This window comes from Pan troglodytes, chromosome 7 (assembly GCF_028858775.2).
Source record: "Pan troglodytes isolate AG18354 chromosome 7, NHGRI_mPanTro3-v2.0_pri, whole genome shotgun sequence".
Classification (NCBI taxonomy): Eukaryota; Metazoa; Chordata; class Mammalia; order Primates; family Hominidae; genus Pan; species Pan troglodytes.
Window position 1 is genome coordinate 133,727,104 of NC_072405.2, and position 14,284 is coordinate 133,741,387.

Genomic DNA, 14,284 nt, shown 5'->3' on the forward strand with positions numbered 1-14,284 from the left:
ACCATGCCCAGCCAATTTTTATTTTTTATTTTAGAGATGGTGGGGGCGGGGCGGGGAGGGGGGTCTCACTATGTTGCTCAGGCTGGTCTCGAACTTCTAGCTTCAGGTGATCCTCCCACCTTGGCCTCCCAAAGTGCTGGGATTAGAAGTGTGAGCCACTGTGCCTGGCCACTACTTTCTTAAAATGCTTCGGTCCCTTGGTTTACGTAATACTCTTAGTTCCATGATTCAACTTCTCACCTTTAAAATACAGGCATTGCTTCAGACCTCCTTAATTCTTTTTGTGCTTTGCTGTTCTCTTCTCTTTTTTTTTTTTGACACAGAGTCTCGCCCTGTCGCCCACGCTGAAGTGCAGTGGCGCGATCTTGGCTCACTGCAAGCTCCGCCTCCTGGGTTCACGCCATTCTCCTGCCACGGCCTCCCAAGTAGCTGGGATTACAGGAGCCCGCCACCACGCCTGGCTAATTTTTTTTTTTTTTTTTTGTATTTTTAGTAGAAATGGGGTTTCACCGTGTTAGCCAGGATGGTCTCGATCTCCTGACCTCCTGATCCGCCCGCCTTGGCCTCCCAAAGTGCTGGGATTACAGGTGTGAGCCACCGTGCCCGGCCTGTGCTTTGCTGTTTTCTATTCATCCTCAAGGACAAGCAGTCCTAACCTCTTAGCAATTCTGGCATAAAACTCCCAATGGTCGGCCAGCCGCGGTGGCTCACATCTGTAATCCCAGCACTTTGGGAGGCCAAGGCAGGCGGATCACGAAGTCGGGAGATCGAGACCATCCTGGCTATCATGGTGAAAACCCAGTCTCTACTAAAAATACAAAAACTTAGCCGGGCGTGGTGGCGGGCGCCTGTAGTCCCAGCTACTCAGGAGGCTGAGGCAGGAGAATGGCGTGAACCCAGAAGGAGGAGCTTGCAGTGAGCCCAGATCGTGCCACTGCACTTCAGCCTGGGCGACAGAGCAAGGCTCCGTCTCAAAAACAAAACAAAACAAAACAAAACTCCCAATGGTCTACTGCTCACTTCTTTAGCTGGAAACAACAACGTCTTCCCTCCCTGTGTTCAAACAACTCTCAGATCCTGTGCTGTATTATTTGACATTTTTCTCCATTCCTACTAATACCACCTTAATTTAAACTCTAAGGATCTAGGAATCTAGAATACTTAGTATATGGATACTAGATACTAAGAATCTAGTAATGAGGATAATAATAGTTTATAAACAGGAGAAATATATGTGTCTTATCAAGTACTATGCCTGGTACATAGCAACTGCTATATAAGTGGTAGCTATTACTATTATTTTATATATATATATATATATATATATATTTTTTTTTTTTTTTTTAGACAGAGTCTCGCTCTCTTGCCCAGGCTGGAGTGCAATGGCGCAATCTCGGCTCACTGCAACCTCTGCCTCCAGGGTTCAAGCAATTCTGCCTCAGCCTCCCCGGCAGCTTGGATTACAGGTGCACACTGCCACATCCGGCTAATTTTTGTATTTTTAGTAGAGACGGGATTTCACCATGTTGGCTAGGCTGGTCTTGAACTTCTGATCTCAGGTGATATGCCCGCCTCGGCCTCCCAAACAAAGTGCTAGGATTACAGGCATGAGCCACTGCACCCAGACTACCATTATAATCTTTTAACTGGTCTTCTTAGCTCTAGGTTTGTTAACTATAATCCATCCTAAACACTGTCTCATCAGATCCCTGTTCTAGCTCTTCACTGTCTCCCACATAAAGCTGTAACCTCTAAACCTAAAATCCAGGGCCCTTTCTTGCTTATGACTGAATACAGAACTGCCATGTCACCCAATTCCAGGGAACACCATTCACTGCCACACCCAGAAGCTCCCTATATATGCTTTGTGATACTTCATTAAGCTGTATACTTTTCATGTTTCTGTACTGTGTTATGCTTCAAGTTTTTAAAATCTCCTGTATGTTACAAGTATTGGTGTTGAGTTTTGAGTATCTTTCCAGACTTTCAAATAAACATACAATTTTTAAAATAGTACCTTCTACATACTGCAGAATGTTCTATTTTACCTAACACATGGAAAAATAAAAATGTAGGTAAACAACCCAAAAGTAGGCCAGGCGCAGGTGGCTCACGCCTGTAATCCCAGACTTTGGGAGGCCAAGGCAGGTGGATCACCTGAGGTCAGGAGTTTGATACCCCGTCTCTACTAAAAATACAAAAATTAGCTGGGCATGGTGGCAGGCGCCTGTAATTGGAAGGTGCTTACAGCTACTCCGGAGGCTGAGGCAGGAGAATTGCTTGAATCCACGAGGCAGAGGTTGCAGTGAGCAGAGATTGCGCCATTGCATTCCAGCCTGGGCGACAAAAGCAAAACACAGTCTCAAAAGAAAAAAAAAAAACCCAAAAGTAATGTACGATCATCATCAATTTAAAAAAAACACCCTACTATCCATCCTTAAGTGACTCTTCAACATGAGAAACAACCCTAAATTTACAGAAACCAAAGAACCTCAGACCTTAGAAAACAAAGAAAGTACAGAAATAGACAATGGCTACTCTGATTCTGGAAGAAAAAGAAACTACAGAAAAGATATCCAAAGTCATAAAGTTGGTAGGATGAAAATAAAAGTTTTAAAAAAACAACAAAAAACAAACAGACCACCACCACCACAATATTCAGGGAACCCATACAAGTCAGGAAAAAACAAAAACACAAATCTATAAGCCCAGCTGAATGAGATCATATTCAAAATGTAAAAATAGAATGTAGTTAATAAATAGGTGACTAAAAGTAACTTCAGAACTTGAAGATAAGATCAGCCTGATCAGAGGTAATGAGAAGTTTTGAAAAAAAAAAAAAAAAGGTCAGCCTGAGATTAGACTAGGAAAAATTCAAGTTAATGAATTAATATGAATAAATGTAACCACCCATAAAAGCAGCCTAGCCTAAGAAATGCTCTGTCAATAAATATGTGGCTGAGGAAACTAAGAAATATCCAAATATAATCAGGGTGATCAGGGAGTGAAGTCTCTGAAATGCATGATTGATGTAAAACAGCAAGGTGTAATCCAACCAAATGTATTGAATGTAAAGCCCCCAAATCAGAAAATATTCCAATTACAGAGACATGTTTCATTTTTGGTACTGATGGGCTTGTCAGTATGAATACATTACCCCTAAAGACCACCGATTTATTTTAATCCAATCCCATGCTCATTATGTAACACTGTGATTATAATTTGGTCTACACAGACACCTTGATGTATAAAAGGGAGGAGAACTTTGTCTCAAAAAGGTATAATGCCTGCTGGGAACTGTGGTGGGGGTTGAGGGGGATCCTTTCTACCCTACAACATCCAGCAGAGTGCATTCTAATTGCTCAACCACCATATACCACAAATATGGGATTTATGGCAAGTAGTCTCTGTATATTGCTGTTAGGTCTCCTCTGCTAGACTTGTATCTCTTTAGAGTAAGAACAATCAACAACAAATATTTAATATACACTTACTTCCTGCTAGGTTCTGTTCTAAGTGCTGGGATAACATTGCCAAACAAAAAGTCAAAATCCAAGTCCCCGTGCAGTTACATTCTGATTGGGGAAGAGAGAAAAATACTTAAAAATAGAAAAGTATAGAAAACGTTTGAAGGTGACAAGTGCTAGGAGAGGCATGTCAGGAGAGTGGTTTGTAATTTTAAATATGGTGCTTATGGTAAGCATCATTGCAAAGGTGAAATTTTGGCAAAGACTTGAGGTAGACAGACTCCTAAATTTGAATCATAGTCACACAGCTTACTATAAGGTGAATTTGGGCAATTTATTTAAGTCTCTGTGCATCAGTTTTCTCATATAAAAAAAAAATCTTACCTACCTCATAAGGTTATAAGGACTGAGTTATTTATTTGTACAATTTCTGGACCACACTAAAGTACTATAACTCCTGAGGTTTAATTTAAAATAATGTAAAAAAAAAAAAAAAGTTAAAAAAATGGGTCATGCAGATATCAAGGGGAAGAGTATTTCCAGCAGAGGTATACCAAATGGAAAGGCCCTGGTATTAAAGAAGCAGCTATGCCAGTGTGGCTGGAATAGAGTGGGTTTTGTAAAGGGGTAGAAAAAGATGTCATTATAAAGGATGCAGGGATGCTTAGGGCTGCTTCCAAACTTACAGATTTTTACTTAGATAGGGAGTCTCAAGAGGGTTTTAAGTGATCAACTGTTTTGACTTTTTAAAAGATTCACTGCATTTGCTGGGCGCGGTGGCTCACGCCTCTAATCCCAGCACTTTGGGAGGCCGAGGAGGGCGGATCATGAAGTCAGGAGATCGAGACCACCCTGACCAACACGGTGAAACCTCGTCTCTACTGAAAATATAAAAAATTAGCCAGGCGTGTTGGCGGGCGCCTGTAGTCCCAGCTACTCCGGGAGGCTGAAGCAGGAGAATGGCGTGAACCCGGGAGGTGGAGCTTGCAGTGAGCCGAGATTGGGCCACTGCACTCCAGCCTGGGTGACAGAGCGAAACTCCGTCTCAAAAAAAAAAAAAAAAAAAAAAAAAGATTCACTGCATTAAGAACTGACTATTGGTGGGGCGTGGTGGTTCACATCTTTAATCCCAGCAATTTGGGAAGCTGAAACTGAAGGATTGCTTGAGTCCAGGAGTTCGAGACCAGCCTGAGCAACATAGTGAGACTCCACTGCTACAAAAAACTTAAAAATGAGCTGGGTGTGGTGGCGAGCCCCTGTAGTCCCAGCTACTTAGGAGGCTGAGGTGGAGGATCACTTGATCCTGGGAGGTTGAGGCTGCAGTGAGCCACGTTGGTACCACTGCACTCTAACCTGGGTGACAGAGCAAGACTCTGTCTCAAAAATAAATAAATGCATAAATAAAGAGAACTGACTGTTGAGGGAAGGTGGGGCATAATATATATATCAAACAGTGGAAAACAGGAAGGAGGCCAATCAAGAATCTATTATAATCCAGGAAAGATGGTCAGGCGAGGTGGCTCATGCCTGTAATCCCAGCACTTCGGGAGGCTGAGGTGGGCCGATCACCTGAGACCGGGAGTTTGAGATCAGACTGGCCAAAACGGTGAAATACCGACTCCACCAAAAACACAAAAATTAGCTAGGCGTGGTGGTGCGTGCCTGTAATCCCAGCTACTTGGAAGGCTGAGGCAGGAGAGTCACTTGAACCCGGGAGGCGGAAACTGCAGCAAGCCGAGATCACGTCACTGCACTCCAGCCTGGGTGACAGAGCAAGATTCTGTCTCAAAATAATAAATAAATAAATAAATAAATAATCCAGGAAAGAGATTATGGCTTGAACCAGCATGGCAACACTGGAGGACATATAAAGTGGTCAGACTTCGAATATATTTTGAAAGTAGAGCCAACAGAATTTGCTAATGCACTGGATGTGAGGAGTCAACAACGACCTAAGGTTTTTTTCCTGAGGAACTGAAAAAAAAAAAGGAGTGGCCATTAACTAAAACTGAGGATGGTCTTAATAGCTGACAATGACTGAATCCTAACCATATGCTAACTGTTCAATTAATCTCCTTACATACATGATCACATTTAATCCTCACTACCAATGTGGTGGGTATCATCCCATTTAACAAGTGTAGAAACCTGATGATTATTGGTAAACCTGAGAAGCTGAAACTGAAATTCATAATTAACAGTTTTCTGAAGAGTCTATATATTTGGCCAGGCAGGGTGGCTCAATTCTGTAATCCCAGCATTTTGGGAGGCTGAGGCAAGTGGATCACCTGAGGTCGGAGTTCGAGACCAGCCTGGCCAACATACAGAAACCCTGTCTCTACTAAAAATACAAAAATTAGCCCAGCGTGGTGGTGTACGTCTGTAATCCCAGCTACTTGGGAGGCTGAGGCAGGAGAACTGCTTGAACCTGGGAGGTGGAGGTTGAGGTTGCAGTGAGCCGAGATCGCACCAGTGCACTCCAGCCTGGATGAGAGAGTCAGACTCTGTCTCGAAGAAAAAAAAAGAGCCTATGTATTTAACCAGTATTCAATACATCAGTATGTATCATTATGCTCATAGGATCTAGTGTTACCCTGGACATAAATAATCAATCAGTATTGAAACAGATTCTCTGAACACAGGTTAAGTCAAGTAACCAATTTCAGTGCAGAAGTGTTTGGCCTCTCCAGGTCTCTGCCAATTCCTGGCAGATGATTGAGAAACAAATCCTTAGAGTCAGGAAATTACTTGTCTTTTCAATTCAGAATCACAATTTCAGAGACTGAAGGGAGTGTAGTTTTTAACCCACTCCCCTCAGTAGAGTAGCAACCAGAATGGTATGCCCACAAAAGATACTGGCAACTAATTTTATATAGTTATCTAAATACAAGATCTTAATAGAAGACTTAATACAAGACCCTGAAATCGTCTGCTGAACTGAAGAGGATTACATTGTCACTTCCACCACACATTTCCCCTGAGCCTCTCATTCTCATTCCCAAGTTCCCAACCTTCTCTCAGGTCCTATTTTTCCTACTCCATGCCTACCCTCACTCACTCCAACACCTTCAGTCCAACTATATATTACTGGCTGCCTTAACTAAATTTACTAGCGAGCTTCCCCGACTTCTTCAACCTTCTGTGAATGCTGAAACCCCTCCACCTAGGCCTCTTTCAGCAGCTGGGGTGGGGAGGTGGATGGGAGGGGAGTAACTCTGCTCAGCTTTAACTCTGCCCTGCAAAAACCGTCACTGCACTTCAGACCTAGAAGCAGCACTTCCTTCAAGAGGACCCTCCTCCCTTCCAAACTTCCCCTATAGACACTGCTTGTAACTGCAGCATGACGGCATAGAAAGGGAACGGTTTAGGAGGCAGGCAATCTGAGTTCCAATTTTAGATCTACCCCTTACTGTTTACCTTTTTGAGTCCGTTTCTTCATCTGTCAAAGAGACAGCACAACTACGCATTCTCAAAGGGTTATGATGAGGCTTGGAAGGGGGGGGTACAGGAAATGTTGGTCTTCATCCCTCCACATTATGCAACCTGGTATTATTCACTGCGCTGTTATTACGGAACCCCTCTGGATCGTTAATGGAGGTCAGAGAACCTGAATTACAACCTGTCTGTCCCTGTGCCCCCTCCCCCCCAACGTTTATGGCGCAGACAGAAAGCAGTCAGGGGATGCGTGTTGCCTCCAGGTTGATGCGAACCTAGGGCAGGAGCCTGGGCGATCGATCGGCCAGGGAGTGGGGGGTCGTGCGGGCGGCCGAAGAGCCGCGGCTTGGCCCCAGACCGCACTCCGCTGTGGCGGGCTTCGATTTCCTCTTGCGTAAAAGTAGGTGGTGACCAAATGCTTAGTCCTCTCCCGGCCAGCCTCAGCTCAGCGATCCGACCCGCACCTCCGATCCCGAGAGCTTCCATTTTACTCGTCCTCGACCACACTTCTCCCCCGACAACTGTCACCCTGACCGGCGCCGCCCAGGCCCCTCCGAGCGCCGGGCTGCCGGCAGTCCCCAAGGGAACCGCCCTGGGAGCCCGCCTCAGGCCCGTACTCACGCCCGCTTTGGCTGTGGTCGCCGCGGGTTTCTTCTGCGCCGCGCCGGCCGAGCGGAGCCGCCTCCGGCCGATCTGCTCCAGACTGAGGAAGTCACTGGACAGGTCCAAGGAGTCTGTGGCCGAGGCCGCGGAGTGGTTGTGCAGCTCCAAGCTGCTGCGGAGAACCACCATCTTCTCTCCCTAATGGCCTCGGCGTGCGCGACCGGAGAGAGATCCAGCTCCGGGCGCTCGCAGCTCTGGCTCTTCCGCGCTCCGAATTCTGGCGCCACAAGCTCCGCGCCAGCGGCCTCAGCGCGCGCGCCCAGAATCCTCCGCCGTCTGTCCCGCCCACGCCACCACCATAGAACAGCAGGCTTGAAACTCTCCTCCCATTTGTAGAGCGAAGGAGGCCGGGCCAACGTGGAGAGGAACACAGGCCGACAGTATAGAGGACCTGAGCGGAGAGTCCCGGGGAAAACACTGACTTCTTTTTCTTCACATAGTTCCGGCTCGCTGAGCTCGGCGGAAGGAGACGGTGGGAGCGGTGCGTAGCCCGTTTGGAATTTTGGCGCGGGACGGCGGCGGGGGAAGGGAGGCCTCCGCGCGCTCTGATTGGCTGGTGGGGTCCGGCGTCTCCTCCCCACCCCTGTTGACACCTGCTTGCTGCTTCCCGCCATCCAGGATTCAAATGCAAAATGCCCAGTCCTTGACTGGAGGGAAATAAAGCACTTGGCCTTTGACAGGTTTTGACTTTGAGCCTTAAGAACTTTTTTTTTTTAATAATTGAGGGCTTGACGAAAACAAGTTAACCACCAAAAAGAAAGAAAACACAAGGAGCTAAAAGCGAGCCAGCAGAGTGCCATCGTTTAGTTAAGGACGCGGGTTCTGTACCCATCTTTGCCATTGATCATCCCACATAGAAGATCTCGAACAAATTATTCACCTCCCTGCATTCTAATTTCCTCACACGCTGAGGCAGGAGAATCGCTTGAAGCCGGGAGGCGCAGGTTGCAGTGAGCCAAGATCGTGCCACTGCACTCCAGCCTGGGCAACAGAGGAAGACTCCGTCTCAAAAAAAAAAAAAAAAAGAACCTGTTTCAAAAAAAAAGAGCAGGACTCCCAGTTAAATGTGAAGTTCAGATAAAGAACAAATACTTTTTATACGTATCTCGGAATGTACATATAATCGGAAAGTAACTCCGATTGTAATACCTAAGGCCCTAAAGTACTATTATGATACCTTGGAGCCGTGCTTGCACATAATAAGTGCTCAATAAGCGTTTGCTATTATCACAGAATACAGAAGATGGCTTCTCTAAGATGGCAGTTACTTGACTACTTTGAAATAGGTAACACGCTGAATGATCAGAATGTCCGAGGGATCTTAGCGAAATAAACGAAAGCTATTTATTGATTTGGATAACTACAGTTCATCAATTTAATATTTGTTAAGTACATATTGAGCCTCTATTATGTACCAGGCATTATTCTAAGCACTGAGGATGCAGCAGTGAATAAAAAGAACAAAAATGCCCTAATGGAACTTAAACTCTAGTGGAAGGTGAAAGACAATAAACTAAATGTAAAAGTTTTAAAGTGGCAAGCATTACAGAGAAATATAAAGTAGGGAAGGGGGAGGGAAGAGTGCAATTTAAAATAGGGTGATTAGGGAAGGTCTGGCTGAGAAGTCTGACAAAGGCCTAAAGGTTAGATGGTTCTGGAAGAAGAGAGAGGCGGGAAGCAGGGTGATTAGGGAAGGGGAGAGTGGCGAGGCCAATGAGAACAGAGCCACTGGGAGCAGGTCCTACGGGACTCTGGGTCTTAGTTTGAAACTTTTGAGGGCTTTTATTATAGCCCCCAAATTCCCATCCAAACCCTGAGATGAAAAGACATCTCAGGGTTTTGAACAGAGGTTTGACTTATTCCGACTTTAAAAATAATCTGCGTGGCTGCTGAATGAAGAATGCAATGTCTGGGGACATACAAAAAGTATTTGTTGTTTATCTGAACTTCGCATTTAACTGGGAGTCCTGCTTTTTTTTTGAGAGAGGTTCTTGTTCTTTTTTTTTTTTTTTTTTTTGAGACAGAATCTTGCTCTGTTGCCCAGGCTGGAGTGCAGTGGCATGATCTCAGCTAACTGCAACCTCTGCCTCCCGGGTTCAAGCGATTGTCCTGCCTCAGCCTCCAGAGTAGCTGGTATTACAGGCGTGCACCACCATGCCCAGCTAATTTTTGTATTTTTAGTAGAGACGGGGTCTTACCATGCTGGCCAGGCTGGTCTCGAACTACTGACCTCAGGTGATCCACCTGCCTTGGCCTCCCAAAGTTCTAGGATTACAGGCGTGAGCTACCGTACCCAGGAAGACAGATTATTGTTCTGTCACCCAGGCTGGAGTGCAGTGGCGCAGCCACGGTTCACTACAGCTTTGACCTCCAGGGCTCAAGCAATCCTTCCACCTCAGCCTCCCTAGTAGCTGGGACCACAGGTGTGTGCCATCACACCTGGCTAATTTGTTTTTAGAGACGGGGTCTCACTCTGTTGCCCAGGCTGGTCTCAAACTCCTGGCCTCAAGCAATCCTCCCACCACAGCCTCCCAAAGCCTGGGATTACAGGTGTGAGCCACCACGCCCAAACAATTTTTCTGATTTTTCTTGCATGAATATGCTTCACTTTTACAATAGAAAAAAACTTTAAAATAATTGTTTAACCAACATAAGTGAAAAAGAAAGGAACAATATTTAAAGTAGCACAGTTTAAAAAATTTAAAAAGTAGCAGAGTTTACTATTACTTGGTTTTAAAATACTATATATGGCTGGGCACGGTGGCTCACGCCTGTAATTCCCCCACTTTGGGAGGCCGAGGCGGGCAGATCACGAGGTCAAGAGATTGAGACCATCTTGGTCAACATGGTGAAACCCCGTCTCTACTGAAAATACAAAAAATTAGCTGGGCGTGGTGGTGCACGCCTGTAGCCCCAGCTACTCAGGAGGCTGAGGCAGGAGGATTGCTTGAACCTGGGAGGCAGAGGTTGCAGTGAGCCGAGATGGCGCCACTGCACTCCAACCTGGCGACACAGCGAGACTCCGTCTCAAAAAAAAAACAAAACACACGACTATATACTGTATATACCATCTCATTTGATTTGTTTATTCAGGAAATTTTAATTGAGCCCCCATCTTATTCTAAGCATAGTTAGAGGTGCAGGGAGTAAAGCAGTGAACCAGGAACCCTAGGTTCATGGAGCTTACATTCTAAGAGGTACTCAGTGGATAAACAAGGAAGTAAATAAACAAGGTAACTTCATTATAGCAAGTGGTATAAAGAAAATGAAACAGGGTCATGTGATACAGAGTGGTTGAAGGAAGAGGAGGGAAACATACAGTGGACTTGAAAGGTCAATCTGAGGCCAGGCGGGGCGGCCGAGGTGGGTATCACCTGAGGTCGGGAGTTCGAGACCAGCCTGACCAACATGGAGAAACCCCATCTCTACCAAAAATACAAAATTAGCCGGGCATGGTGGCGGGCGCCTGTAATCCCAGCTACTCAGGAGGCTGAGGCAGAAGAATTTCTTGAACCTGGGAGGCAGAGGTTACGGTGAGCCGAGATTATGCCATTGGGCAACAAGAGGGAAACTCCATCTCAAAAAAAGAAGGAAAGAAAGAAAGGTCTGAGGCCAGGCATGTGTCACACCTGTAATCCCAGCACTTTGGGAGGGCGAGGCAGGCAGATTGCTTGAGGTCAGGAGTTCGAGACTAGCCTGGCCAACATGGCAAAACCTTGTCTCTACTAGAAATACAAAAATTAGCCAGGTGTGGTGGCACACACTTGTAATCCCAGCTACTCGGGAGGCTGAGGCAGGAGAACTGCTTGAACCCGTGAGGCAGAGGTTGCAGTGAGCCAAGATCATGCCACTGCACTCCAGCCTTGGCGACAGAGTGGGACTCCAGCCAAAAATAAATAAATAAAAAAGAAAGATCAGTCTGAGGAGGCGACATTTTAGATGACACGTAAAATATGAGAAGGAATCAGCCGATAAAAAAATTGGCAGGGTTTTCCAGGGAATGGGAAGAACAAGTGCAAAGGCCCTGAGGTAGGGAGTCCAAAATAGTTGAAAATGCTTCCAGAACTGCAAAGATAGAATTCCCCAGGGAGCTTATTAAACACACTACACAAAGCCAGGTGTGGTGGTGCAGGCCTGTAGTACCAGCTACTTGGGAGGCTGAGGTGGGAGGATCGCTTGAGCCCAGCAGTTCCAAACCATTCGGGGGAACATAGTGAGACCCAGTCTCAAAAAAATAGCCTGCCCTGGCAGGCTGGCGGCCGAGCGGGTGTTTATGTTGGGTCGCCGGGTCTCTGGCAGCCTGACGGACTACCTGATGAGCCGGGGCACCGGCTGCGTGCCCGAGGACGGGCTCACCACGCAGCAGCTCTTCGCCAGAGCCGACAGCCTCACCTACAACGAGTTCCTGATTCTCCCAGGATTTATAGACTTCATAGCTGATGAGGCGGACCTGACCTCAACCCTTACCTGGAAGATCACGCTGAAGACGCCGCTGATCTCTTCCTCCGTGGACACTGTGACAGAGGGCAACATGGCCATCACGATGGCTCTGGTGGGAGGTATTGGTTTCATTCACCACAACTGCACCCCAGAGTTCCAGGCCAAGGAGGTGCGGAAGGTCAAGAAGTTTGAACATGGCTTCATCACGGACCCCATGGTGCTGAGCCCCTCGCACCCTGTGGGTGATGTGCTGGAGGCCACGATGCGGCATGGCTTCTCTGGTATCCCCATCACTGAGACAGGCACCATGGGCAGCAAGCCGGTGGGCATTGTCACCTCCTGAGACATCGACTTTCTTGCTGAGAAGGACCACACCACCCTCCTCAGTGAGGTGATGATGCCAAGGATTGAGCTGGTGGTGGCTCCAGCAGGAGTGATGTTGAAAGAGGCAAATGAGATCCTGCAGCAAAGCAAGAAAGTGAAGCTGCCTATCGTCAATGATGACGATGAGCTGGTGGCCATCATTGCCCTCACCGACCTGAAGAACCGAGACTACCCTGTGGCCTCCAAGGATTCCCATGAGCAGCTGCTGTGTGGGGCAGCTGTGGGCACCTGTGAGGATGACAAATACCACCTGGATCTGCTCACCCAGGCGGGTGTCGACGTCATAGTCTTGGACTTGTCCGAAGGGAACTTGCTGTATCAACTGCCATGGTGTATTACATCAAACAGAAGTACTCCCACCTCCAGGTGATTGGGGGGAACGTGGTGACAGCAGCCCAGGCCAAGAACCTGACTGACGCTGGTGTGGACGGGCTGTGTGTGGGCATACGCTGCGGCTCCCTCTGCATCACCCCGGAAGTGATGGCATGTGGTTGCCCCCAGGACACTGTGTGTACAAGGTGGCTGAGTATGCCCAGCACTTTGGTGTGCCCATCATAGCCGATGGTGGCATCCTGACTGTGGGGCACGTCAAGGTGCTGGCCCTTGGTGCCTCCATAGTGATGATGGGCTCGCTGCTGGCTGCCACCTTGGAGGCCCCCAGCGAATAGTTCTCAGATGGGGTGCGGCTCAAGAAATACTGGGGCACAGGCTTGCTGGATGCCATAGAGAAGAGCAGCAGCAGCCAGGAACGATACTTCAGTGAGGGGGATAAAGTGAAGATCACACAGGGTGTCTCGGGCTCCATCCAGGACAAAGGGTCCATTCAGAAGTTCGTGCCCTACCTCACAGTGGGCATCCAGCATGGCTGCCAGGATATCAGGGCCCGCAGCCTGTCTGTCCTTTGGTCCATGATGTACTCAGGAGAGCTCAAGTTTGAGAAGCGTACCATGTTGGCCCAGATTGAGGGTGGCGTCCATGGCCTGCACTCTTAGGAGAAGCGGCTGTACTGACAGCAGTGGAGGCCGAGGTGGTGGAGGGGGCACCCCCAAGTGTCCACCTTCGGGCATAGCCTCCCTCCATCACTGAGTAGTCCACAGATTTGCACTACGGGTTCCCCAGCTCCTTTCCAGGGAGAGAGGAGGCGAAGTTGTGAGGGGTCTGTGACCCCTCGTTGGGCATCCCCTGCAGAGTCAGGACTGCTCCCTGGGCCAGGCTGCCCTGGGAGGCCCCCAGAGCCCAGCCAGCCGGGCTCTCAGGCCCTACGCCTGCTTCAGGTCTTGCTGCAGCCTGCTGCAGCCTGGCCCCCACCCCAGGGGCAGGCAGCCCCTCCTGGCTTCTCCTGTAGGGCACTTCCCTGCCCCCAGCCCCCCAGGAAATGGTGCTCTCCTGGCCCTGCCTCTGGCCTGCTGCCCCCTCAGCCATGTGGCACTTCTGAGCTCCTGACCTAGGCTAAGGGGAGGTCTCTGCCCCCTTCCTCGGCCCTGGGCTACCCTTGGGTCCTGCTCCTCAGGCCACTCCCCTGTCCCTGTCCCTGGGGAGAAGGCTGCTCTGGTCATGGCTGCCTGCCCCTCATTCCTGACTCACCACCGTCCCCAGGTGTACCATTCCTGCCCTCTCCTCAGCTGCAGTTGAAGGCTTTAACTTTGCACACTTTGGGATCACAGTTGCGTCATTGTGTATTAAATAATCAGAATAAATCAAGCAGGTCTCAACGCCAAAAATAATAATAATAATAAAAATAAAAATCAACACACTACACACAGCTTCAGGTGCCTCCTCTAAAGATCCTGATTTCATGGGTCTGAGATAAGGCCTGGAAACTTGGATTTCTTTCAGGAAGTCTCCTGGTGATTCTTATCCACAGAGTGATTTGTGTCGCGCTGTTCTGGAATGTG

The 14,284-nt window shown here is 47.9% G+C and overlaps 1 protein-coding gene and 1 pseudogene across 6 annotated transcripts in view; one reads left to right on the plus strand and one right to left on the minus strand.

Annotated features, from left to right (window-relative positions):
* ATAD2 (ATPase family AAA domain containing 2) overlaps nt 1–14,284 on the minus strand; it is a 96,457-nt gene that overhangs the window by 68,499 nt on the left and 13,674 nt on the right. For 2 of the 6 annotated variants that reach the window (XM_016959821.4, XM_001148894.7), the window contains exon 1: nt 7,524–8,594. The exons of 2 other annotated variants lie outside the window; for them this stretch is intronic. In XM_016959821.4, coding sequence (XP_016815310.3) covers nt 7,524–7,694 — 171 coding nt within the window. In that variant the 5' untranslated portion in view covers nt 7,695–8,594. Of the gene's footprint in view, nt 1–7,523; nt 8,595–14,284 lie in introns of those variants that run through there. 2 more of the 6 variants (XM_054656997.2, XM_054656996.2) reach the window with 1 other exon arrangement.
* LOC472913 (inosine-5'-monophosphate dehydrogenase 1-like) lies at nt 11,747–13,399 on the plus strand (annotated as a pseudogene).